The 26,180-nt window shown below is 39.6% G+C and overlaps 1 protein-coding gene across 1 annotated transcript in view; it reads left to right on the forward strand.

Moving 5' to 3' along the window:
- The window catches only part of ITFG1 (integrin alpha FG-GAP repeat containing 1), a 74,231-nt gene that overhangs the window by 13,193 nt on the left and 34,858 nt on the right, over positions 1–26,180 (forward strand). Inside the window, exons 7-9 of the mRNA XM_064723365.1 lie at positions 10,273–10,334; positions 13,249–13,333; positions 24,858–24,952. Of these exons, the coding sequence (XP_064579435.1) occupies positions 10,273–10,334; positions 13,249–13,333; positions 24,858–24,952 (242 nt within the window). The remainder of the gene's footprint in view (positions 1–10,272; positions 10,335–13,248; positions 13,334–24,857; positions 24,953–26,180) is intronic.

A 26,180-nucleotide genomic window follows, 5' to 3' on the forward strand; every position in this document is an offset into this window, starting at 1 on the left:
GCTGTGTTTGTCCATGGTGGATGTCCCGGGGCAGGCAGGCACAGCAGGGCTGGGTGCTGTGTTTGTCCATGGTGGATGCCCCGGGGCAGGAAGGCACAGCAGTGCTGGGTGCTGTGTTTGTCCATGGTGGATGCCCCGGGGCAGGCACAGCAGTGCTGGGTGCTGTGTTTGTCCATGGTGGATGCCCCGGGGCAGGCAGGCACAGCAGTGCTGGGTGCTGTGTTTGTCCGTGGGGCTGCTGGGGAGGGAGCGCTGCTGTGACTCAGAGCTCACCCACACAGCCACTCTGCAGTGGGAACAAAGCCTCGTCAGGAGCAGGGCTGCTGCACGTTAGAATTGTATTAATTAAAAAGGAGGCATTCACAAGATGCAGGGGAATAATCTGCCTGCTGAAATCATGTGGCCCAAAACACTTAATAATCATGGGATTTGATGCTGCTGTGGGATTTTTGGACTGCAATATTCAGGCTGTTTACTCACAGGCAATGCTACTGTTCATGATTATAAGGATATAATTGCACCTAAAATGGATGGAGTGATTTTTGTTTACAAATAGATCACCAGGACATGCCATTTTACTTACTCTCCATGGGTTTTTTTGCAGGTATTTTAAAGGTTTTTCTAATATTCTGCAATATTTTGGCACTCTTTGTATTCTGTAACAGATGCAGCCAATTTGATGATTTTTAGCTGGGCTATTTTTGGCAACTCTATCATTATAAACAGCTTAGGAGATTTAAAGTGTGCTTGACATAAAACAAAAAATCCTCTCTGGGCTGAGAAGCTTTTTGCTAGTTTATTGCCTAACCCGTTTTCAACCTGCTGATATTAAACACTCAGAGCAGAGCTTTTAATTGCCACACTTCTCATGCTCTGGGTGAAATGAAGTTGAATTGTTATGATTTCATTATAGGAGAACTTGCTCATAAAGATGTGTTTAATCCCTGACAATGCTTCATGAAAGGCTAACAGTGTAAGATTTTATAATCCAAAAATCCTCTAACCACAACAAAGATAATACTAATCTTTCTTGGTCAGAGATAAACTGGGCCATTTCAGAGAGTAATGCTGCTGCTGTTTTTAAAGAAAGCATCTTCATGCAGAGGTCTCAGCTCCCTATAATTATTAATTCAGTAAGGAATTCTGAGTTAGACCAGGAATTTCATTAAAACCATGCAAAAATTTGCAGTATAAAACCTTTACTAAAGGGTCTGTATGTGCTTAATGGATAAACGAAATAGCAAACTTTAAAGTAATTTTTGCATGCATATTAAGCATGTGTTGCTCCAGGGAGGAGTATCTGCTTCACAGAGAGGCTGGGCTGGGAGGGATGTCTGGGAATGGGCAGCTCCCATCCCTGCCACTGCTGGGACATGGCCCTGAAGCTGCAAGGTGAGGAGCAAATGTGCTGGCCCCTGGTAGAACAGGGCTGCTGGGTGTCTGCTCATTCATACTCACACTTGTCATTAGTTCTTTTTCACTGCTGGCTTAGGACAATAATCTCCAGCTAATAATAATGATAGGCTTGTGTGAACAGATTAACTTTGGGTGTATTTTACAAAGCAAACAGTCCAGGTGAGCATTTCCAAAGAAGGATCATAAGTAAGAGGCCTGTCTTAAAAATATCACAGTTGAAATTTTTAGGATAGTGATTATTTTGCTGTGTCATTTTTTTCTAATTAGACATCTTCATTACTTTTATTGTAAACATCCTGTAATGTCAGATATTCACTTAGTGCTAGTGCTCTCTTTTTAAACTTGGGGGGAAAAAACCAGAATTATTAAACCATAGATTTGTTTGCATTCAGAAATACAAGTCTTCCACCAAGAAGTTAGGCCCTACAAACACTTTTAAAGTGCTCAGATGCATGAGACAAGCTGCCTTGGACTGTGAGTCCCACTGTAACTTCATACTGTACATGTGTCACTGTATCCTTGAATGCTGTGAAAAATAGCTGATGTATTAAATACTCTGTGTGTCACTTGGATATGTGACTCCACAGCTTGGAAGTCCTGATCTCATGTTGAACACTAGCACGTGGTGTGTAAAGTTAGAGATATTTCTGGAGCTGTTTATATAAAATGAAGGAAAAATCATAAATTTGGGGTTGGGAAAACTAAAGTGGAAAAATCATTAGTCAGAAACAGCTTGCTGTAAGCTAATTGCTAGTCTCTTTACTGATTTCTGGTGTTAATTTTCTTATGTTGTTTTGCTTTGGGAATTTAGAAACCTAATGTACCAGAACGTTCACAATGTGTTTTCTTTTTGATTCCCACTTAGTTTAAATGTATAAATGTAGATAGTTTTCTTCTTGCAAACCAATCATTCAAATCATGGGTGATATTTCTGTTGTAGTCATTTAAACCTAGATTCTGAAAATAGTCTAATGCTCATTGTCAGATTCTCTGGTCATATTTTCAGTGAGTTTGCTCTTCATGGAAGCTGGTGGTCTCTCTGCAGCTCATATGACCAGCAGAGCTGATTTTCTGCAGGAGATCTGCATTTATTCACTATTCAAATCACCGGCACACAAAGTATCTGGTGGCATTTTAAAACTTGGGTGGGGCATGGGGGATGTGTGCATATATTTGAAGTCAATTTGTTCTCTGGTTCTGCCTCCTCCCATTTCTGCCCAAGCAAATATTCAGTAAAGCCATGTCACTGTATCATTCTTTAAACAGGTAAAATTTAAAAAATTTCTTATCAGAGTTTTAGCTCTGATAGCAGAGCTTACCTCTGAGTTTACTGCAAATAATAGAGACAAAAAATGTATCATTTAAGATAGACAGGATATATTTCAGAGGGCTTCAGTCTGTAAAGTTTTGTTTGTTTTTCCTTACTTCTACTCCTTACATGTTCGTTATGTCTAATTAAAAATACTTTGGGTTATATGATCCCCTGTCACCCTCATTCCTCCACTTCTTCCTTCCCAGTGTTCAATCCCACAGGAAGTTCCAGCTCATAAAATCAAACCAGAGCTGGGTTTGGCTGCATCTCCTCCTGCTGCTGGGACTGACTTTGGCCAGTGGCTTCTCTTACTCACAGCTCTCCTTGCAGAGAGAACCAGAGGATGGGTAGAGATCATTAGAGAAAAGAAAGAGCTTTAGGTTTAACTTGTTTCCTAATCTTTCTAAAGGAGCCCATAATCTCTGCTATCTGCTTAGCAGTTTTAATTTTAAAATTGCCATTATGAAGCATCTCAAAAGCTATTCCTTTTGCAATTTTTAATTATATACTGATATAGTTATATACACTGGGGAGTTATATTATATTTTTATGGGAATCAATAACTTAATACAGGTGAGAAATAAATTGGTTCTGCCCCAAATAGCATTTTGTTGAGAAAACATGAATGTGAAAATGGGTTCTGAAAGCACCCTTGAGGGACATTATTTTCTGTTCCTTGAAACAATGTTGTTGCCCATATTTTGAAAATAAAGAGCACTTTCTGTCTGAAAGCTCATGTTTAACAAGTACCACATGTAGAGGGTTTCTCTAACTGAATAAAATACTTAGGAACAGAAGCATGAAATTTGTAAGATTTTGTTTTCTATTTTGATGTAGTAAAGAAATAAAACTTATTATATCTAACTTTTTTTGTATAAAATTAGTTTTGTGCATAGTAGAAGTATTGTACAATTAATATTGTGTAGTTACAACAAAAAAATTGTAAGTAATGTTTGGTTTTGAATACTTTGTTTCCTACCAGTGTTCAGTCTGTAATGTAAATAAACTTATCTTTCATTTTGCCTTGGGTTTTAGGGTATTTAATGATTTTAATACAGTTGTTACATTACCATTCTGTCAACACACTGCAAAGCAGAGATTTTTACTTCAGCACATTATTTACATATAGATAAAGCAGGCACTTTTATCTCCAAAAGTAACTCCTGCTTAGAGAATATGCACAGACACTCCGGTTCTTCCACATTGACGAAATAATTTCTAGGCATGTTTGGAGTGTACACATAAATGTTCTAATTGGGTACTGCCTTGTCCATGGCAATAGTGTTTATAAAAAGGGCACTTTCCCCCCCTCCTTTATCAACTTAAACTTCTGAAGTCAATGTGAAATCAAACAGTTACTTCATGTTGCTTGTACCCTGGTGGCTTCTCAAGACAGTCAGGTGCTGGGGGGTTTTATTCTGAAATAAAGCCCTCTGACATTAAACAGAAAGGTCAAAACAGTCATTAGTGAAATGAATGCTCCATCTAAAAATAGCACTATTTTTATAACACTCGAAAGTGACAGAAAATAACAAGGGCAATCAGAAGTGAACTTGGAACAGGTTCTGTACAGTTCAGTTTTATTGCAATTTCTAGTTCTAGTAAGTAAAATCAGGGGAAGCAGGGTGAGACTGCACTGTACTTTTTTACCCTAGCCTGTTTTATTTACTGTTGATTAAAAGGTTCATTGCAGCTGAGCAGTGTGAAACAGGTTTCAGAATTCTCAGCTGGGGTGCTGTTGCTGTTTTCCTTACTGGCTCTCAGTGCCTTTCTCAGGCAGCCAGCAGGAGAGGCCCGGGGTTGTGGAACCCTTCCCTCCATGGTGCCTCTGGGCTGTGGGCAGTGTTTGGGTGCTCAGCTGAGGGCAGGGCCACAGGCAGGAATGGCTGCACAGGAGAGGGGAGGGAAAGGGAAGGGGAGAGGAAATCCAGGCTGAAGGCAGAGAATTTAGTTGGAGATGGTGAGGAGCAAACCCTGGATGAGTTTCTATAAAAAAAGAATGTTCATTTCAGATGGACTTGAAATTCTGAGAGGAGGACTGACCTAATGGTGTGTGGGGTAAGGGAAGCACAGCTGCAAAAGGCTGAGTTGGGAGGAGTCTAGGAGTGGCTGTGTGAGAAAAACCATGGGACATGGATCAGGGCTGGGCCTGCTGTTGGGTATGGAGGTGGGTGGTTGGAAACTGCCTATATGTTTATTTCTGCAGCAGAAAGATTTACAGGAAAAATAGAAATGCTTTCATGTTTAAGGTGTTAGAGTGCTGTCCTGCATTTTAGTCTTTCTTCTTTATGGATTTCCTTTGTCATGTTCCATAAGCTGTTGCAATTATCACAGAGTTGTTTGGTTTAGAAGGTACCTTAGATCTCATCCAGTTACAGCCCCTGCCATGGGCAGGACACCTTCCACTATCCCAGGTTGCTCCAAGCCCCATTCAGCCTGGCCTTGGACACTGCCAGGGATCCAGGGGCAGCCTGTGCAGGGCCTCACCACCCTGACAGGGAAAAATTTCCTCCTTATTTCTAACCTAAACCTGCTGTCTTCCAGCCTAAGGCCACTCCCCCTTGCCCTATCTCTGCATGTCCCTGTCCAAAGCCCCTCCCCAGCTCTCTTTATGTCCTGGAAGGGGCTCTGGGGTTCCTCCTGCAGACTGAGCAGCGCCAGCTCCCAGCCCACCTGCACAGGAGAGGTGCTGCTGCCCTGGGATCACTTTGGTCCAGGCACTGGGTTCTCAGCAGCTGCTTCTCTCCAGTGCAGCTCTCTGGTTCCCAAGCCCCATGGCACAAAAGCTGTGCTCTTGCTGCCCAAGGTGGGCACCACCGACAGTAAAGCTCCTTTAGGTACATTGCACAAACATTGCCAAAAATGTAGCTAGCTCAAGGTGGGCTGTGCTGTGGTCAATTTACAATTTTAGTGTTGGTGGTTGTGTCTGGGGTGACTTGGACATTGATACAGGGTAGTTCTAAATGCACTAAATAAACTCATTGCAGTCTAGCCAGTCAAGTTTTATGTTGCTTTTGGGGGAGATTTTTCAGTCTTCAGTGGGCAGTATGTTGATGCAGTGTCAAAATTCCCTGATCCTATCAAGAAAAGATGGATGGGAGTGCTGTGCTTCCTCTGGAGCAAGCTTTAGGTTCTTGGAGCTAGGAGCACTGTACTCAAATAGCTTCCCTTTTACAGGCAGAAACATACATTCTAATAATCTTTCCTTTTTTTGGTAAGAATGAATGCTGAATTCACTATTTTTATATTAACTGGTGATCAGATGTAGCAGAGCTGCGGTAGCAGCATCTTATTACTAAACCAATTACTAAGCTAAATTCAATTATAGCCAAATTTGCTCACCAACTCACTTTTTCGGGTAAGTTGTGAATAAAATGCTAATACACAGTGGTTTTGTGTTGCAGCATTATGAGATACCTTTTGTATTAAGTGTCTGGTGTATATTTTAGTTGATTTTCAGTATTGTAGATCTAAAATGCTGGATAACTTCCATGCTTCCTTATTGTATTCTCAGGCTGTTGAATTTTGTTGATGAATATTCCAATTACTTATCTTGTATTTATGTTAATCACTGGCTGTTAAATCCAAAATAGGAAAGTGTATTTAAATGTGAACACATTTTGCATTTCTTTAAGAGAAAGGTTTCCTCTCAGGCAGTATTTGTTTTTTATTTCTATCCACTCACTTATGCCATAGGTGCTACATCTCAGAAAATCTGCCTGAATCTGACAACAAGATCTTCCCCCATCCCAGCTATTGAGTGTTTTCCTTATCTTTACTGCATCGTGTCACAAATTAGGGATGCAAGAAATGCCCTGCAGGCTTAGTCTAGTGCTCCATCCAGCTAGCTCAATATTCTTTCCCTGGCAGCAGAAGAGTGGATTTTTTTCCTCTTCCTGTTTCATATTTCCATTTTTATATCTACAGAATCTACAACTACCCTAGGGCTGTTAAAGGTACCCCCTTGCCTTTTATTTTTACCATCTCTTCATGTACCTGTTGTCTGGTAAAACCATCACCTTTGTATTCTGTGAAGAATTGCTTGTTGACCTCCAGATTAGTTGGTTTAATAACCTCAGGTTGGAAATATCTCTCACTATGCTGCCATGAGGGTCATAGGAATTTGAATAGCCCTCAGTACTTTTAAACTCAGAGATCTTTATGGAATAGATTCTAACAGCTGAAAGTGCAACCTGAACTGCCTTCCAAAGGCAGTGTGCAGCATAGCTACAGACAAGTGACTTTTTCTGAGCATATTTAACATGTAGGCATTCCTTGTAGGAACAAGGGGCTGAGTTTTCTTGGTACAGCCAGAAGCAAAACAGAAATGTTGCAGTTTTCAATGTGATTAGTGTATTGTAATACAAAAAGTGTAGAAAAGAGCTGTACATGTCTTCATTGTTGTGTAACCCCAGTACTGATCATAGAGATATTAATGCATTTGTTGGCTCCATCTGTTCTCCTGCAGATTTAGTAATAACAGACATGGAAAGCAGTGACAGTGAGGTGGGAGGTATGTTGTGGACACCATTCCTTTGGAAAGGAAACATTGGCAAGGATTCTTTGCTATGGCTGTTAGGTATTTTAAAGTGCAGATTCTTGTTGCCTCTCAGATTCTCTTGGGGTCAAAAACTTGCATAATCAAACCAGAAAGAATCATGAAGTGAGGTAGATTGAAAGTAAAATTTGGGAATTAACTGATCTAGAACACTGTTCCAGACAGGACTTGTGTTTTCGTACACATTTCTTTCACAAACTTACGAGAAAACACTTGTAATTCTGAACTATACAAATTTGTGAGTAGTTATTTCTAGTGTCTAAATTGCATCACCTTTTTATACTGGTGTTGCAAAGAAATGGTTTTGTTTTGCTTGGTTTGAAATCTGACATTCTTGATCCAAATGGATAATTCCCTGTAAATATTAACAATTTGACTTGGATTCAGTGCAAGAGAGTTTAATCCCAGAATCATGCATGAGCATTTCAAACTTGTAGCTTCTTAGAAGGCTTAAGAATAAGAAAGAGGACAATTGGCAATAAGATACCAGTGGAGCTGGCTCAGAGGGCTCTGGAACTAGAGGTGGTGTTGTTGTACCTGTATTAAGCTATCCTGTGGGAAATCACAGCTTGTTCCTTTAATGCAGGAGCAGCGTGGCACCAGCTCCTCTAGACTATTTTTAGAAGATTATCTGCTCTCTTAGCCTGCCTTTGCATTTTGCCAGTGCAGTGTGACATTACAGCAGCCTTGGAATTGCTCTGCTGTGTTCTGTTCAGTGTTGTGTGCCTGGAGTTAGGAAAAAGGAGATGGAGGAGTACAGGGAGAGGGGCAGAGAGCAAAATTATTTTCTGACTTTAAAGAGAAGCTGGTTTGGGGGAGGGAGTTCTGTGCAAAGCAGGAATGTTGCTGAATGGAATTGTCTTTAAGAGCAGGGTCCTGGGCAGGAACAACCCCAGCACCAGCACAGGCAGGGGGTGACCTGGAGCAGCTCTGAGAGGGGCCTGGGGGTCCTGGTGGACAGCAGGAGCCAGCACTGTGTCCTTGTGAGGCCAACGGGATCCTGGGGGCTTTGAGAAGAGCACTGAGCAGCTCAGGAGTTGACCCTGCCCCTCTGCTCAGCCCTGGTGAGGAGCACTGCGGTGCTGTGCCCAGCTCTGGGCTCCCCAGTACCAGAGAAATGTGGAGCTCCTGGACTGGGGCCAGCTGAGGGTGACACAGATGGTGAGGGGACAGGAGCAGCTCTGCTAAGGGAAGGCTGAGGGAGCTGGGGCAGGTTCTGGCATGGTGCCATTGGGTGAGTTCTGGCTGGTGTTGGCAGCTGGGCCACCTTGTGTCAGTCTGGGACAGAGCCCCAAAATGTGGGGACAGAGCCCCAAAATGTGGGTACAGAGCATTGGCAGAGGGAATGCTGAGTTACCCCTGGTCAGGATCTGCCCTTGCAGCGAGGACTGAGCAGAGAGAGGACTCGCTCAGCACTGGAGGTGGGAGATCAGCTCTGCAGTGAGAGATGGAGTCAGAGGTGCTGGGCAGAGGTTTCAGAGCAGACAGCATGGCTGAGGGTCACCCAGCCTGCCCCAGCTGGGCAGCAAATGCTCATCCTCTGTTGGGTATTTCAGTAGAACACTTCAGAGCCTGTTGTGGCATAACCTGGGAGCACTTGTAACATAACCTGAGAGCAACAGGGCCCAGAGCCCAGAGTAAATTTCAGTACCAAGTACAGCAAGAACCCTACTTGAAATGATTATTTAAACCTCAAAAACATTTTTTAAGAGATAGGTGCATTTTGACCTGTAGGAAAATTAGTTAAGGCTTCTGTTATTTCATGTTTCTCTTTCTGCCCCTATGAAAATACTGGATTTTTAATATTCTTCTGGCTTACATCAATAGTAATCAACAATATTGCACAAGCTTCCTTCTAGATGCAAAGTTAATATTTGAAAGTATATATAAGTTTTCTAACTTACATTTATAGTGTCTTCAGATTATTTTCATTACTTCTGTCTCACCTTCAGGAAGTCCTTAAGTATCACTGTAATTCATTCCAATGAGGCACACACTATCATGCTTTTCATGTGTATGCTGTAAAGGAAATAGCCATTTCAGATATTCAGAGGAATAAAATTAAATGGTAAAGCTTTTAAGCTGTGGGGGAGAGACAAACTAAAAGGAGAATCTTTGTTGTTTTTTGTGAGTATGTGGGGTTTTTGTTTGGGTTTTGCTTGTTAGGTGTGGGGAGGTTTCTAGTTTTGTGGTTGTTGTTTGTTGCTGGGTTTTTTCTTCTGGAAGACAATATCCCTTATTGTGCTATTTGAAATTCCCTGTACAGCCATCTACCTGCTTATTCAGTAAAACACCTCAGGGTAAAGCATTAATATTCTTTTCTTTTTTTCTTTTTTTTTCTTTTTCCTGCAAAATAACCATTGTGTTCTAGCTCAAAGAATGGCAGTTGAAATTGTAGGGAGGGAGGAGACAAAGAAAAAGAAAACAGGTGTTTAAATCTTAAGGAGTAGTTTTCTTAAATCTGGATTTCTTAACACTGGACTTAATTTTTTTAAATTTTTTTATTCTTCAACATCCATGGTTTTTTTAATAAAAGCTCTTTCTTCCCATTTTCCTCATTTGGAGTCTTCTCTAAAAGGCAGCAAATAAGCTTCTCTGTAGGCCTTGCCAGATAAATCTTTTGAAGCTCTATTTTGTACTGGTTTGGTGTTTTAAAGAATTTTAGTGTATAGGAAGCCAGGAATATTTCTTCATCTACTTTTCTTCTCCTGTCAACAGTGTATCTTGTTTAATTCACCATATCTCAAATAAAAGGCTAGTTGATATTTATTGATATCTATTTATACAGAAGAGTACAAGTCATGCAAATAGTTTTGAGGGTTGGGGTTTTAGTCTTTCTTACTTAATACATCACTAGAATATAATGTATTTATAATTTCTAAAATATGGGTAATATTTTAAAATTATATATATTTACTAAGTGATCAAATATTTGAGACTGTGGTCTACTGTTAAATATCTCATTTCTCTTATATTTTCCTCACAGATTTGTTCCTTACCACATCACCAAATTCCAAAACCATTCAGTTTGAGACGTGGGTAAATAAGGTAAGAAAGAAAAAGTTATAAACACCGAAGAGTTCTCTTCTGACATTTATGGTGATTTATAGATAGAAGACTGATCAGTTTGGTTTTATTCTTGCTGTCTGAAAGATTTTTTTTTATTTTATTGAGCTTTGTTCAATATATGACTCTAGGTCTTGGGTGAGATTTTCTGGGACAGAGATTCAAAATGTCACTTCTGACTGTGCAACTTACATTTGAGGAAATCCCAAGTCCTGTGTTAACTAAATATCATAACTGAAATTCAGGGGTGAGGAGTAATAGATCAAGGGATTAATAATTTATTGAGATTCTGTTTTTGTATTGTCTAACCTGGCCAGGGGCATCCTTTGTACCTTGTTATCCAAAAGGACTAGAGCTATCAGTTCACTTTTTAATGATGATAGAAAGTGCTCAGTGTGTTTCTTGTTAGTTAAGGGATGAGTTTTTGCCTGAAAATGAGTCCAGCAGATCACAGTGAGTCACTGCAGAACAGAGTCTTGTGTGAGATAACCTGGCCATCTTCTCTCAAGCAAGAGTACTGAAAGCACTTAGTCATGAATGCTGGATTTACAGCTTTAGGTAGACTTTAAAAATCATTGCCTGGTAGTGTTTGTTAGTACACAAGGTGTTTGTCCTGTTAGGGGGATTTCTTTGAATTTTCTTACAGATTTTGGACTCGTATTCTAAATATAATCCTGCATGATACATTTTGTGCTGATAGATTTGCTTATCTTTAGAAAGAAAGAATTCTGTTCTTTGGAATCAATCAACCCAGGAAAATAGATTATACATGTAAAATGCTTGGACATGTGTATGAAACTACAAATACTTTAACTGATCCATTAAAAGCTGGTAAACTGCTCTTTATAGAAAAAAGTAATTCTCTTCATTGATGCACTATAAAAAGCTTTTTAAATATTTGTCTTACACAAGATATGCTTTTAGGGCCAACTAGGGACCTCTTCTATTTCACTGCATGGAAATGCATCAATATTAATTTTTCTCATCAGAATCACTATAAATGATATGTCAAGGTAAAGATATGTAGTCAGACATGCAGTACAAGTAGCACTAGCTATGTCCAGAGTTGCAGTGAAGTCTGCAAACTAAATATGATGTGAGTCCTGTTGGGTATGGATAACTCTGCTCCTGTTGGGTATGGATAACTCTGCTCCTGTTGGGTATGGATAACTGCTCCTGTTGGGTATGGATAACTGCTCCTGTTGGGTATGGGTAACTCTGCTCCTGTTGGGTATGGATAACTGCTCCTGTTGGGTATGGGTAACTGCTCTGTTGGGTATGGATAACTCTGCTCCTGTTGGGTATGATAACTCGCTCCTGTTGGGTATGGATAACTCTGCTCCTGTTGGGGATGATAACTGCTCCTGTTGGTATGGTAACTGCTCCTGTTGGGTATGGATAACTCTGCTCCTGTTGGGTATGGATAACTCTGCTCCTGTTGGGTATGGATAACTGCTCCTGTTGGGTATGGGTAACTGCTCCTGTTGGGTATGGGTAACTCTGCTCCTGTTGGGTATGGATAACTCTGCTCCTGTTGGGTATGGATAACACTGCTCCTGTTGGGTATGGGTAACTCTGCTCCTGTTGGGTATGGGTAACTCTGCTCCTGTTGGGTATGGATAACTCTGCTCCTGTTGGGTATGGATAACTGCTCCTGTTGGGTATGGATAACTGCTCCTGTTGGGTATGGATAACTGCTCCTGTTGGGTATGGGTAACTCTGCTCCTGTTGGGTATGGATAACTGCTCCTGTTGGGTATGGGTAACTCTGCTCCTGTTGGGTATGGATAACTGCTCCTGTTGGGTATGGGTAACTGCTCCTGTTTGGTATGGGTAACTGCTCCTGTTGGGTATGGATAACTGCTCCTGTTGGGTATGGGTAACTGCTCCTGTTGGGTATGGATAACTGCTCCTGTTGGGTATGGATAACTCTGCTCCTGTTGGGTATGGGTAACTCTGCTCCTGTTGGGTATTATGGATAACTAACTCTGCTCCTGTTGGGTATTATGGATAACTAACTCTGCTCCTGTTGGGTATGGATAACACTGCTCCTGTTGGGTATGGGTAACTCTGCTCCTGTTGGGTATGGGTAACTCTGCTCCTGTTGGGTATGGATAACTCTGCTCCTGTTGGGTATTATGGATAACTAACTCTGCTCCTGTTGGGTATTATGGATAACTAACTGTGCTCCCTTCCCAAGCCTTTGGCTCTGTGCCTTTGTGTGCAGAGCCCTGTGCTGAGCTGGTGGCAGTGCCTGGGGAAGGAGCCTTGGCTCCTCTAACATGTCTGCAAAAACTCAACACCTTCAAATGGGTTTGTGCCAGCTGTGATCCAGTTCTGTGATAAACAAAGACTCAGCACTTTTTATCTTTCTGATGGTATAATGAACTGTTGTTTTCTCTAGGCCTAGATTTTAATAAAGGATAAATAAAACAAGTTCTAAGCCAGACCTAATAAAAAGCAATTTATTTCCTAATTAGAAGGCAAATCAGGACTCTATTTTTAATTTTTATGCAGGTGTGTTGTTATATATTACATGTGTCTATAAAATCACATGTTAATATGCAAAAATGCTCAGTTGTATTCATAATAATTTAATTATCATTTAGATAATGTTGCTGAAATAATCCAATCTCTTCCTCATAGCACAGCAAAATTTATGGAAAGTGTATCTGAATATTACTATGGATGGATTTCCACAAGAATCCAGGAAGGATTAGAAATGCAAAATCTCAGTCCCAATTTTTGAAGAGTGCAGTTTCTTCCATAGCTGGGATGTCTCTTTCTTATCTGCTAAAGCCCTTCACTAGGGATCTGTATTTTCTTTGGTTCAAAAGTCAGGTTTTTTCACTTACTCTGCAATTCACTCTTTCCATCATCCTTGTTCTGTTTTCCAGGATGGGAACTTCTCTAAAGTTGGAAAAAGTAAGGAAATGCCCAGTGGTGCCAAAGTTGTTGGACAGTCTGTGTTTGCAGATTTTGGTGAGTTTGCTTCTTTTACACTGCCCTGAGTGTTGCTTTCTCTTGTTTTGGTTAGCTGCTTTACACCAGAGAACAAATAAAGGTGTTTAGCTCCAAATAGGGTTTTTATGTTTCTCTGCGTTTTCTCTTTAATGTGTTATATTTGTTTTTAAACCTTGCAAATGTCTGGGAATAATTATTTAGAAATTCAGCTTTGGTTATCCCAGTACATTCTGCCTCACATGTGTCTAATTTTAGTTGCTTTAAGGTGTGATGCTACACTAAACTTAATTTTATCAGATACTTATTTTATTTGTTATGATTTTAATTTTGTTGTCTCTAACCTTGTTCAGAAAACATTATCTGATTAAATGTTTCTAAATTCTTCACTTGTACAAACTAATAAAGACTAAATGAAATAAAATTACTTGAATAAAAATTGCTGGAACGTGGTAAAATCTTAATGGTTGTAATTGAAAATTCTGGAAGGCTTTTGGACAGAAGAAAAATTTAATTTATATGTAAATCTATTTTTGCAAGGGTTAGTGAAAGCCTCTATTTTTCTATTAGGATGTACCTTCCCAGTCAGTTGTGGCTTATCAATGTTTTGTCATGTTACAGAGAATGGGGCATGTTGGTTTTGTAGTGCAGACAATAATATTTTTCTGTGCAGTAAAATAGCAATTTTCCAACCAGAGGCAAGGTGTTGCAGGCCTGACTCTGCTGATATAATTGACTGTAAATAACATCTTAAAAAAAATAATCTACTGTATTTATACAACACACTTGTTACAGTGAGACTGACCCTGTCTTCAGATGTTGAAACAGTGCCATTGTTTGACAACATTTCCTTCAAAAACTTATTTTAAAGAAAATGACAATTTTTAAACTCCTTAGACTGTGACTCACTTGCTCTGCGCTGCCACTTACAAGTGTTGGGAGGCTGAAATGTGAATGCAAGGCACCTCTGCTGGATGGGCAATGGTCCTTAGATCAGATCTACAGGAGATGAACTCAGGTAGAGCCTGAACTGTGCCCCAGGCTCTTCTGTGAAATGTTTGCCCCATTTTCTAAAATCTTTGGCAAAGTTTTAATAAAATATTTTACTATTTATCTTCAAGTTTGAATACTTACCTATGTAATATATGAAGGAAAGAATAGAATAATACAGTTTTTGCAGTTAAAAAAAAATTAAATGTGCTGGGTCTTTTGTAATAATTTTCCAAGCTGATGTTCTGAATAATGTGTCTTAATAGGTACTAAATAGAAATCTTTTTAATAAGTTTTTAACAATGGCAATGTGAAGAGCTGTCTTAATGTAGGATAATTTTATCTCTAATGAGCCCAAATGATAAATCATAATCTTAGAAATTCATAGTAATTAATGGAATTGTAATAAACCCTGGATATCTTCACAAAGAGAAGTGGAACTGTTCCAGTGTTAAAGTTAAAATTTTGCCTGTGTGGGTAAATGGAGAGCGCAGTGCTGTGGCAGGGCAGTGGTTTGGTACAGCTGAGCTTGGGAGGAGGGGCAGGGGCCCAGGGACTGCTGGGCTGGAGCTCCAGCACCCTCGTTTAATGCCCTCACTGCTAATTATCATCAGATTGATTTGTTCTGCACCAGCCCAGCGACCAAGGGGCAGCGTCTCCCATGGTGGGTGTGCTGCTCTGGCACAGTGCCTGCATTTCCCCCCTGTGCTGTGTCTGCTCACATTTAGGTTCTTCACAATGCTGGCTCTGAGCACACAGCTGCTTGTGCTGAGCTGGAGTTAAAGACAATGATTACTAGAAATGGATTGTCAGACTTGAACCTCTCCTGTTTTCAGTTTTCCATTTCAAAACTGACAGAATAATGATTGTGAGTCAAAGGAAGTTAAGGTGTGGTGGTTTGCAGTTTGGAATAATGTGGCCATCTATAATGGGGCTCACTGATGGCACAACAAATCAAAATCCCACAATGAAATGGAAAATGAGATATATTAGAAGATTGTGCTGCCTTCTACCTTTTGCAGGTTCTGCCAAGCTGTGCATGATGCAGAATGTGCTGTGCACTCACACTCTGCTGTGCCACAGGCACCCTGCTCTTGGCACGGGGACACAGCCACTGGCACTAGAAATGTTCAAAACACAGCACAAGCCTCTGACATTCTTACTTCTGGCTTGCCTGCCTCTATTTTTCTTCCCCTCCTTGACATTTTCTGTACCTCACAGCTGATGTGCCAGCTTTGCCATTTGCTCAAGGTCTCAGAGGGTTCTGTATCTCTGTGCTTTCCCTCTGGCACTTGCCATGAATCAGCCGTGTGCCTGTTGGGCTCTGCAGCCGTGTCAGAGCTGAGCCTGGGGCTGCTGCCTTCCCTCTCACACCCTCTTTGTGCTTGTGCCTTCTTGCACTCCTGCAGTGCAAGGTTGTGATTTGCTGATCACACCTGCCTCTTCACAAAACAAGCATTGTTTCAAAAGGTCACTTTGTCTAACATCCTTTCCTGCTTCTGAAAATTTTATTTCAAGTACCCTTTCCAGCCATGAGTATTTACCAGTCATTTGAAAAAAGGGGGGAGCTTTGTATAAGCTCTGACTGAGCTTATACAAATCTTATTCTGACTGAGAACTTCCAAAAGCAACTAATTTGGGGTAAGATTTCCTTTCTTAAACTGAGCACGTTGAACAACAGCTATCAAGTATAAATTATTTGGCTAAGTGGAGTTGGAAAAACCAGCAATTAGGTGACTCATGAGAAGCTGTCACAGATGTTGGTATAATCTTAGTACCAAGTGTTCCTGAAGTACTGAAAATATAAAGATTTTTTTTTCATTAAAAAAATATGCAGATCTATGTTTGTATGCATCTGAAAGTCCAGTACATTTATATATGTGTGTGTGTATGTGTGTGTGTATTTTAATGGAAAATTACATAGAAGGATGTGTGTGTATGTCAATACACTTATGGTAATGGAGTAGACCTTACACTTTATGACTAAGTTGGAACCTCTGTAATAAGTAGCACTTCCCCCTGTTACATGATAGCAGTGATTTGTACATCAATCTGATCAAAGGACAGGGAACAATTGACAAATTTGTATTGCCCTTTTGAAAATAAATCAGAAATGCTTTTTGACATCTATTACAAATGGCATTTCAATTGATTAAGGTGAGCAGAGTTGGGCGCTCGAGAATTCTGCACTTATTTAGTTGCCACATTGCTCCAAACAAGTAAGAGCTCTTCATTATTACTTTTTCTATTCTTCTCATGTCACTATGGTAATTGCAGTGCAGTGGTTGCTATAGCAAAAATGATTAATCCTGCACTGTTGTTATCTGTGAGCTGGCAGAGGAGTTTTATAAGATCTGCTTGTACTGTCTTTAGAGGAAATCATAGATGTTGTCTAGAATCCTGATAAATACTTGCAAGTATATAGAGAGTTTTATTAAATGTCACTTAAATTACTAGGAAAATGTTGTATTTTTAAAGAAATTGAAGGATTTCAATGGGACAAGCTGAAAATGACCAGTTTTTTTAGCATTAGATGAATGTGAACCATATTTTGGACACAATAACCTGCTATTTTCTCATTAATGTAAAGATTAATGACATGGTTTTGAAGTAGTGAGTCAGAAATGATTAGCACAGGATATTGTGCTGATTATACGAGCCATTAATTCATTTCTATAGGAAACTGGTGTTGTAATTGGTATTTAACTATGATTGCTTCAGTTGGATAGCAGAGATTTAAGATCATCCTTTGGTATCTGAGACTGTGAAAGTTTGATTAATCACTCATTGATTTTGCTTAGTTAAGGCAAAGAACTTTGTTTTGGCCTGTATTTAAAGGAGGGAGAAAATGGCTTTTTGAAATCAAACTTGATCATGGTGTCCTCATAAGTAAATACAGCACAACTCCTCGTTTCTCTAGGTAGCTTTTAGCAACCCAGTCCTTTAATTTTTAGTCACCATTTGATTTCTTAGCTGCTGCCCTTTCTCTTCTCTAAGAAGTTTGCATTCACCCCTGCTATGCACACTTTCTGAACTATGCTATGCTTTTTGAGCAAATATGAGTTGGGTTTGTTAAAGTTCCATCAAAGTCTTTTAGAGACCTGAACTCAATTTTTTCTCATATTTAAAATCCAGTTATCCAACTAATAATCCTAATAGAATCCTCTCTGTTCTCCCCCCTACCAAGTAATTGAACTATTTGATGTATGTTAACTACTTGTATGACATGTGGTAGTAATTATCACTTTCCTTGTAGGAAATGATAGCTCATTATTGCCAATTAATTATGTTTAAAGAGGATAACATAGTGCCTAACCTTTGGGGGTTTTTCAACCTTTCATTGCACAGTGCCAAATGCATTTTGTTGAAAGATTTTTTTAAAGTAGACCTTAATTATCCTGCAGCTGAATATACTTTAAATGCACTGCTTTTCTGCCTCCAGTTGCGTTTTGATTTTGTACCTTTTCATTTTATCTGTCAGCTTCGTTCTAACATCTGGATTTCTTTTTTCACTCAGAATGTTGCATCCTCAGATGCAGTAGCAATGTATCAAAGGGAAATTTTAATGGTTCATTTTGGTAAATAACCCCTTAAGAAAACCATTCTGCTTTGAGCACTGTGTTGTGAAAATATTTAGTGCTCCTGTAGTCAATGAAAGGATTCTCTAAGAACCTTAAGATGCAGGGTGACAATACAGCTGTGTGTGAAATGCTCTGCATATGAGGAAAGCTGGGTTTACTGGGATTAGTTTGGGTGGAAAAGGTATGAATGTTGATGGAAATGAAGCCTTCTGAGAGACTTTAGATATGGAAGAGATTCTTTTACTACCAGATGCACTTCTGAAGCAGCAGTGTATAGAGACATAGCAAGATAATTGGCACTTGTGTTTTGAGTCTGGGAAAGTGTCTTTAGGAGCTGAGTCTGTCTTCTTTGTTAATTTGTAACCAGCAGTGCTCTTCAGTGATATCTCAATGTTTTAAATGTAGATCCCAAACAGTGTCAATTTCTGAGGGGCGAAAATCAGGTTCCCATGTTTTGCCAAGGTCTTTATGTCCAGACAAATGCTAGAATCTCCTGGGAAAAAGAACTGCTGATGCTTCATATTATTTTTTGTCAAAGGGGCTTGAAACTTAAGAAGAACTTTTCTTTCTTTCCAGCAATAAAATTGGTGTAGTGCTGCATGTGGCACTTGGTTATCTGTTCCTTGCTGAACAACTTCACAGGATTGAGTTTTTCTTTGGCTGTTGATGGTTGGTGCAGGAGGAGCTCTGGGCCCAGGCTGAGCTGACCCAAGGCAGTTCCACCAGTGCCTTGCCTTGCTTTGTGTTACCCATCCCTTCCTTTGGCAGCACCTGGAGCTTTGTTGCCATGGGAGCTTTGAAGAGGAGGAACATCACAGAGCTCCAAAAGTACAGCCAGGCTTGGGAGTTTGTTTTAATGTGAAACCGGTGAAACAAGCAGCTTTCAGCAGAAACAGCCCAGGAGTTCCAGCAGTGGTTTTGTGTGGTGTGGGGGCAGTTCACATTGTATTTGCTGCAGTTTCTTTTCCCTGCTTGGATCACAGCTAGTGCTGGAATTGCCATTTGAGGCAGAAGGCTGCTCTGTTGGCTCTGCTGCAGCCTGGAAGTCTCACTGTGCAGTTTGCTGGCACACTGTGTTTAAGTGCTTCTGTGCAGTGGAGCTGTGAATATGCCTTCTTTGGAAGGACTTAAAATCAGAATTGATTTAGTGGGAAGGAGAGGGTTAGGAGGCTTTCTTTAATGTCCACAGAACTTTGAATCATCTGTAAAAGCTCTTTGCATCTGTTTTTTGAAGTTATGACTCACATTTGCTAAAGGCAGCTGACATTGATTGTTTTAATAATGTGTAATTATCTTAGTAATTTATTGTAACTGCCTCTGTCATGACCATCTCACTGAGCACCTAAAGGCACAGAGTGACAAAAGAATTCTAATGATTTAATTTAATTAATAATTTCATTCTAATGATTTAATTACTTGAGAAGATAAATTTAAGATAATCAGCTTTCAAACAAACCTTTATTTTATTTGAATATCAAGCTCAGTTGTACTTATTGTAGGCTTCTTGCTGCCCCAGAAGGGTATTGCTGTAGTACAACCTTGACAGGGCTTTTTTCTTATTTTTCTCTTATTGTTCTTCAGAACTGTAAATTGAAGACTCATGAGAGAGGATACTGAGAACTGGGCAAAGACAAGAGGGAGAGATGTATGAATGAGAACTTTGTGGTACATGAATGTTTTTATGTTCAGAATTATGAAAGTTGACTTTCTTGGCCTGTATAGTTAACATATTTCCATTTCACCAAATAGGGTTAGAAAGGACCTCTACAGATCATCAAGTCCAACCCCCAGCTTGCAAGAAAACTTCTTCTCTATTTAACAGAACTTTCAGAAGTTACAGTGATCAGTCTGTGATCTCAGAATAACCCCAAAAAGTTGATTCCATTTTTGTTTTTAAAGGAGCAGAAGATTACACTGCAGCAAAAGTACAGAGCATTTAAATTAAAAAGGTTTAGATCATACACCCACCAAAAGCTGTCTTGCTCATCATAGCTACAACTTTATCTTGCAGTATTATGAAACAGTTTTGGAGTGAGTGATCACAGAACTTGCCCTTGCCATCACAGAAATTGCCCAAGTGCCATCTTCTTTTCAGAGCCCATGTTGGAAAGTACATTGCACAAGCATGAATCTAACAGTCCTTGAACCTGGTGTCACTTTGTGACACCTTTTTCTATGTTTGTTAAGGAATTTGAACATTGGGGTTGAGTGTCTTTTGCCTAGGTTTACTCATGCTAAGGAAGTTACAAGTGTGTTTGTTTTATAAGCACCCTGATAACTCTGAGTTTGGGAAGAAGTTTCTTGTGTGGAGCTCCTTTGACCATTTGATATTTGTGAATTCAGTTTAAAATGTATTCTCAGACTGCAGTTCCTTGGTATAGCTTTTGGAGCATCTAACAATTCCAATAACATTATGTTGTGTTTAATCTGATTGACAGGATTTTTTTCTGCTCTCTCCCATTCAAATTTACTTTTAGACCAGATTGAAAATACTTGATCTGTGTGAACGTTGACAGTCAGTGTTAAAGCTCAGCAATGTCTCTCACACAGCCTGTCTGTGCAAGGGGTGCTCCCAGGGCACTGGTTTTGGGTGCTGGGATGGGGCTGCCAGCCCTTGGCAAACATGGGCAAGTGTTGGAAAGAAGGTTCTTGTTAGAAATACAGCAAACAGGCAGTTGTAAGTAATGATTCTCACATGATTCCTAGATGGAATAAGACTTCTAATTTTGTCTTTACATATTTAGACATAAGTGCAGGTTTGCAGGTGATGAGTACGTAGGACTGTTCTTTTTCTAGCCCTTTTCAAGCCTACAAGACTTGATCTTTATTAACCATGGGGTTATGCTGGATCACAGTCAAGCCAGAATTGTGTGTAGAGAACTTGCTCATTAACAGCTGAGTTTCTGTTTCTTGCTAGCACAGGACATTTGGAGTCTGGAGTGTTGGGGCACACCTACTGCTGCAAATGATATTGAAATTACAAATAAGATTTCCACCAGTTTGGAATGAGGTTTCATTTTTAAATGAAAGGGACAGAAAGACAGAGTAGCAGACCCCAGGAACTGAGTGAAGATTACAGAGGGTGTCCATAACAGGTTTCCTAGGTAGACCTAGGCTGGAGGAGATTATTAAAGACATGTAATGCAAGGTATTTTTCATAAATACTTGAAACCAGCCTAGGTGTGATGGGATCATGCGGCTGTTGTCACCAATGCATGTTTTGTCACCTGTGCATTCCTAATTGCACGGATCAGTTGTGCTAATGATACTCCTTTGAATTTCTCTCTTCCTTTGTGGAGAAATTGAACTTCAAGATCAGAATTTAAAACTGAAGGATGTTTATTTACATTGGGATTGAAACCAGGCATGAAGATAGGAAGTGTTTCTTGGATCCAAGGTGAATTTGTTGTTAATTAAAACTCTTGAATTAGCTACTGCTGGAGGTGTTTTTTGTGTGGTCTTCAAGGTCAGTAGTTTGCATTCCAGCAGGTGCTTCCAAGGTGGAATCACGTAAAGATGAAGAAGGAAATATTTTGGAAAAGCTGCTGTATCGATTTGTTGGTTTCACAGTGTCTTTGAAAAAGCTTCAGAAATGCAGGAGACATTTTATTTCTGGTTATAAAAGATGGATCTGTACATCGTAAAATGTGCTTTAGAAATAAAAACTGTAAAGGAAATAAGATGAAATATTATGATAGAAATGAAGAATGTTGGGCTTTTCTTCCTTTGATTGCTACTTTTCTGTAATACAGAATTTGACTAATTGTGGATTTTCTTAAACTATTTTGGTACAACTCAGAAGATATTCTTGTTTCATTGATGTCCTGTTTCCAGCTACATGTTTAATGCTGGAGCTTTACTTGAAACCTTTTAACATTTGTTCTGTCTGCTCTAAGTGCCGAATTAATGTTTTTATATCTCATCTTTGTGATCGTTAAATTCAGCGGAGCAGAGTGTAAAAGAGGAAAATAAAAATCAAACAAACAAAATCCAAGCGAACCAGTCCAGTCTCCATAGTATGGATGCCTCTATATGAGAAACTTTTGTGAGGTAGATACCACAATAATTTGAATTGTGTCAGCTTAAGAATGGCCTCTCATCTTGTTTTCAGGATGTTTTTTGACAAAATATATTTTAAAATAAATATTTTTTTCAAAACTGTGCTGTAAATTTTCAACAGATTTTTCTCTTTATCTTGAATTTTATTTTTTGACTACTGGATTCTTAAATATCTGTTACACAGAACTGAAGAGAAATTGCAACTGAAAACATGATTCTGTAAGAGAAATTATGTAAATGGACATTTATCTTTGGGTGAAAGGAATTGAGGAAACTGTGGCCTACCAATATGGAATATATATCCTAGTATTTTCAATTTGCAGGGACAAAGGCGTGGTGTTTGATGCATATTTGTATTTATTCATTCTTTGATCATACTGGATATTTTAATCAAATCTTTTAATCAAGTCTTGAGCTTGTAATTTATCTGCAGTACCTTCCTGTGGAAGGTGATGGCTCTGTGTGTAATTGTGTGCCAGTTCTGTCCCTCCTGTCCTGTGCATTGGTTATTCCTCCAAGCTCCAAGGGTGTTTTCATCAATGTCCTGCCCTACTCTGAGCATCTCCTACCCACACTATCAAACTGACTTATTGGTATAACAAGATGAATGTTTGCAGTATAAGTAGAATCAAACATTTTATATTCTCCTCTGCTCCATAGCATAATTTAAAATGAGAACATCCTCGTTCTTGTCCCTTTGTCAAACACAGGAAGGTGGTTCTTTGTCCTTGTGTGTTATTGAAAAACTTCTAAAATCACTTCAGACTGAAACTTTTGTGGAAATGTATTTAAAATGTTAGGGCTTAATTTACATTTTGTATTCAGAAAATACATGTCTCTGCAGCATTAATTAAATTTTAGCAAATTCTTCAATATTCCCATGGTTTATAATTTGCAAATTGAACACTTTCTTCCATTTAAGTTTAGAAAAAACTAGTCCAACAGCATTTTAATGTGTTCATGCAAGTAAAGATTCAAGATCACAATGTTTTAATTGTTGTTCTATATGATGCAGAAGGAGAACCTTCAGAAGCTGGTGCTGATTTCAGACAGATTCAATAGTTGCTGTGTTGATTTCTCTGTTCAAGAGTGGGGATTCCCTTTCCCATCTCTTTGGGTGTGAACTTCCTGGATTTCTATCACCTAGGCTACTTCACATCCTAAATTCTCTATCCTGGAGCAGAGAGCTGCCATGAGCATTTGGGAGGGCTTTGGTGGTGAGGCAAAGTAATTCATGAGGCAGATGGGATGTAGGAAGCCACTAAAAGTTTGGCTTTATCACTTGGAGATATTTGGGGAAGTCTGATATTTTCATCACTCCTCCTCCCCTTATAACCCTCCTTTCCATCTCCCAGCTTGCTGATGGCATAGGGGAGGGAGCCAGAGCTGCAGCTGCACAGCCATGGATGTGCACACAGCCCAGAGGGAGTGCAGCCTCACAGAGGTACAGGCTGGCGGCTGAGGGAGCTTGCTCATGGTGCTGGTGAAGTATGACAGGACCTCTGGGCTGGGGCCACTTCTGGACTGGAAAATGAATAAGGGCTTCAGTGACAGGCAAATCTGGGTTTTGCATATTAGCTCAGGAGATTTCATCAAGCCATTTTACAAAACCGCTTGCCTAAATAAACTGGTTTTGATTTCTGCAGAGCCAAGCAGTAGATGTGCCTTGAGACCCTTTGGTGCTCTCAGCACCTTTGTGGTTCATACAGAAATCTGTTTTGTAGGATGTTCATAAGCTGCATTTCTGAAACATCAGACCAGCACAAATTTCATTTATTGTGGGATAGCCAAGCAGCTGTCAGGGAGCCAGACTGAGAGGTTGTTTGTGGCTGCAACCTGCAATATTTTATAGGTATAATATAAATCCAGTGTGGAAATGATTCAAGTAATTAACGTGCCAGCTGAGGACCTCTGTGTGTTTCAGTGCTCACAGTGAACACTGTGGTTATCTCAAATGAAACACCCAGCTCCTCAGAGCTGCACAGGCTAGGGGGCAGGGTGAAGAGGTGAATTGTTTTGGTTGCACTGTGAGCTTTGGTTCCATGGGCTGGAGAAGTGGGTTGCCTGCAGTGTGCCTGAGCTGGGTGCCATGGCAGGCTGTGGCTCTGGTGGCTCTGGCAGCCCAGGCGCTCTGCCCAGTCCTGCTGCTGCCCTGGGCACTCTGCTCCTCTCCCTCTGTGCCTCCCAGGGAGCTGCCGCTGCTCCCTGGCCCTGGGGGAGGGCAGGGCTGCAGGCTCACCATGGCAACACTGAGATTTCTCCTGCGCCAGATAATGGACAGTAAATTATCACTTTTTCCCCACTCCATGCTCTGTGTGTCAGAACTCCAGATGCAAATAGTCATTGCTTGTTTAAATATTAAAAGGTCATTATTCTACTCAAGGTTTTGGAAATACATGGATTAAAGGCTCTTAAAGAACATTTTTGAAAACCTGTAATTTACTCAAATTTACCTAATTCTGTAAGCCTGGGATTTATTAGCCGTTGTGTTAATCAACTCCCCAGTGTTGTGTTTTGTGTTAAGTACAGATTAAGATATTACTTGTGAACTCATGACTCTTCCTGAAGTCTTGCTGACAGCACAAGAGTTTAAAACTAGTTCAGAAAATTAAATAAGTTTTTATGGTGGACGTGTAATGGCGGATTGGTATTAAAGGTAATTTTTTTCCCAGTACGTCAGTAAAATTTCAAATTCTCTCAATATTATGGGTCAAGATGAAAGTACATTAGCAAAGGCAATCTTCAAACAAAAGACAAATTATTAGGTTAAGGATTTGAACAGGTCTAGTTTATATCATGTAATTTTTCACATTTAAAAAAGGTGTAAATTATTCACAGCTGATTATTTCATATAAGCAGAGTTTCTGATTTTGCAGATACAAAGCTGACAAGCTTTTTTTTTTTCTTTTTGACAGATGGGGATGGACAAAGTGAACATTTATTACCAGTCTGTGAAGATGAAGCATGTCAAAGAAGTGCCATCTACCTAACCAAGCTGGGACTGGACCAGGTAATGTGAATTTGGAATAGCAAATACAAAGCAAAGTACTGTGTTTATATAATTATATAAAAGAGAAATTTTTCAGGAAAGGAACAAAATCTCCTCACCTTTAATTATAGAATACAAGAGACTTGTATTTATGTACTTGTGTGTTCCCTATCTGAAAAAATACAAATTTGGTAAAAGAGGTTCCTGGAATTTTTTATAATGGATAATTCTACTCAAAGAAATGCTGGAGGCTCCTGAATAGTCACTTTCTTGTGAAACACTGCATTCTAAGCACCATAACTGTTCCAGCATGAGATGAAAAACAAGGTCTGTGCTAAGAGCTGGAAACAAGTCTAATTCAAATGAGCTTGTTTAGTTTAACTTGGGGAGTTATTTTACAGTAAAAATAGATATGCACACACATATATCATTGAACCAGCCCACACTTCTTACCCCTAATTTCTCCTTTGTCTTTGTTTCTTACTGATGAAGTAAATTTCCAGGTGCTATAGAACACTTTTTAGGCTGTGTGTCTTCAGGGCTGGGATCTGTTAAATTATTGGAGGGTTGTTTGTTTGTGACACTACTGGCTTTCACAGACTTGGTTATAATTCATGGAATAGATTATTATATGTTCATTTATTTAAAGATGTGATCATCTGGTTTAAGAATATACAGACTCTAATTTATAATAAAGTTGCAGCACACAATAAATTAGCCAGGTGTCTGTTGGATGGCTTAATAAATGTTTTACTAAATTCATGTTTTGCAATGTGAACCTAAAGGCCAAGGTGACATATAAAGTGCTTGTAGCTGACAGCAAAACCCACTGTAGGGTACTCAGACAAATCTAAAATGTGTGCCATGCATGTTGCCAACCATGTTATGAATTACTGATTATTCCCTCACTGAAAAATTTTCAGTTGAATTTTGTGCTAAAAGTAGTACCCTCTCTGACCTAAAATGCAGAATTTATAGCTGAACTTGATACAGTCTGCAGCCCAAGTTGAGAGTGTAGATTTTGTCATTTAAAGAATCAAAATTTATAGAACACAGGCTGTAGCCTACTAGTGAGGAAAATCACTCTGTGTAGGAAAGGAAAGCACAGAGCTCCCAGTCAGTACAGGGGGGATGACTGGGATGGAACATGACATCAGAGTATGAAAGAATAACTCTAAATTTGGTCATTTATATCTTTCAGCCTTCTGAGCTCAGCAGCTGTGTTCTCAAACCCCCCTTTTGCTGTGCT

The sequence above is a fragment of the Zonotrichia leucophrys genome, chromosome 11, assembly GCF_028769735.1.
Source record: "Zonotrichia leucophrys gambelii isolate GWCS_2022_RI chromosome 11, RI_Zleu_2.0, whole genome shotgun sequence".
Taxonomy (NCBI): Eukaryota; Metazoa; Chordata; class Aves; order Passeriformes; family Passerellidae; genus Zonotrichia; species Zonotrichia leucophrys.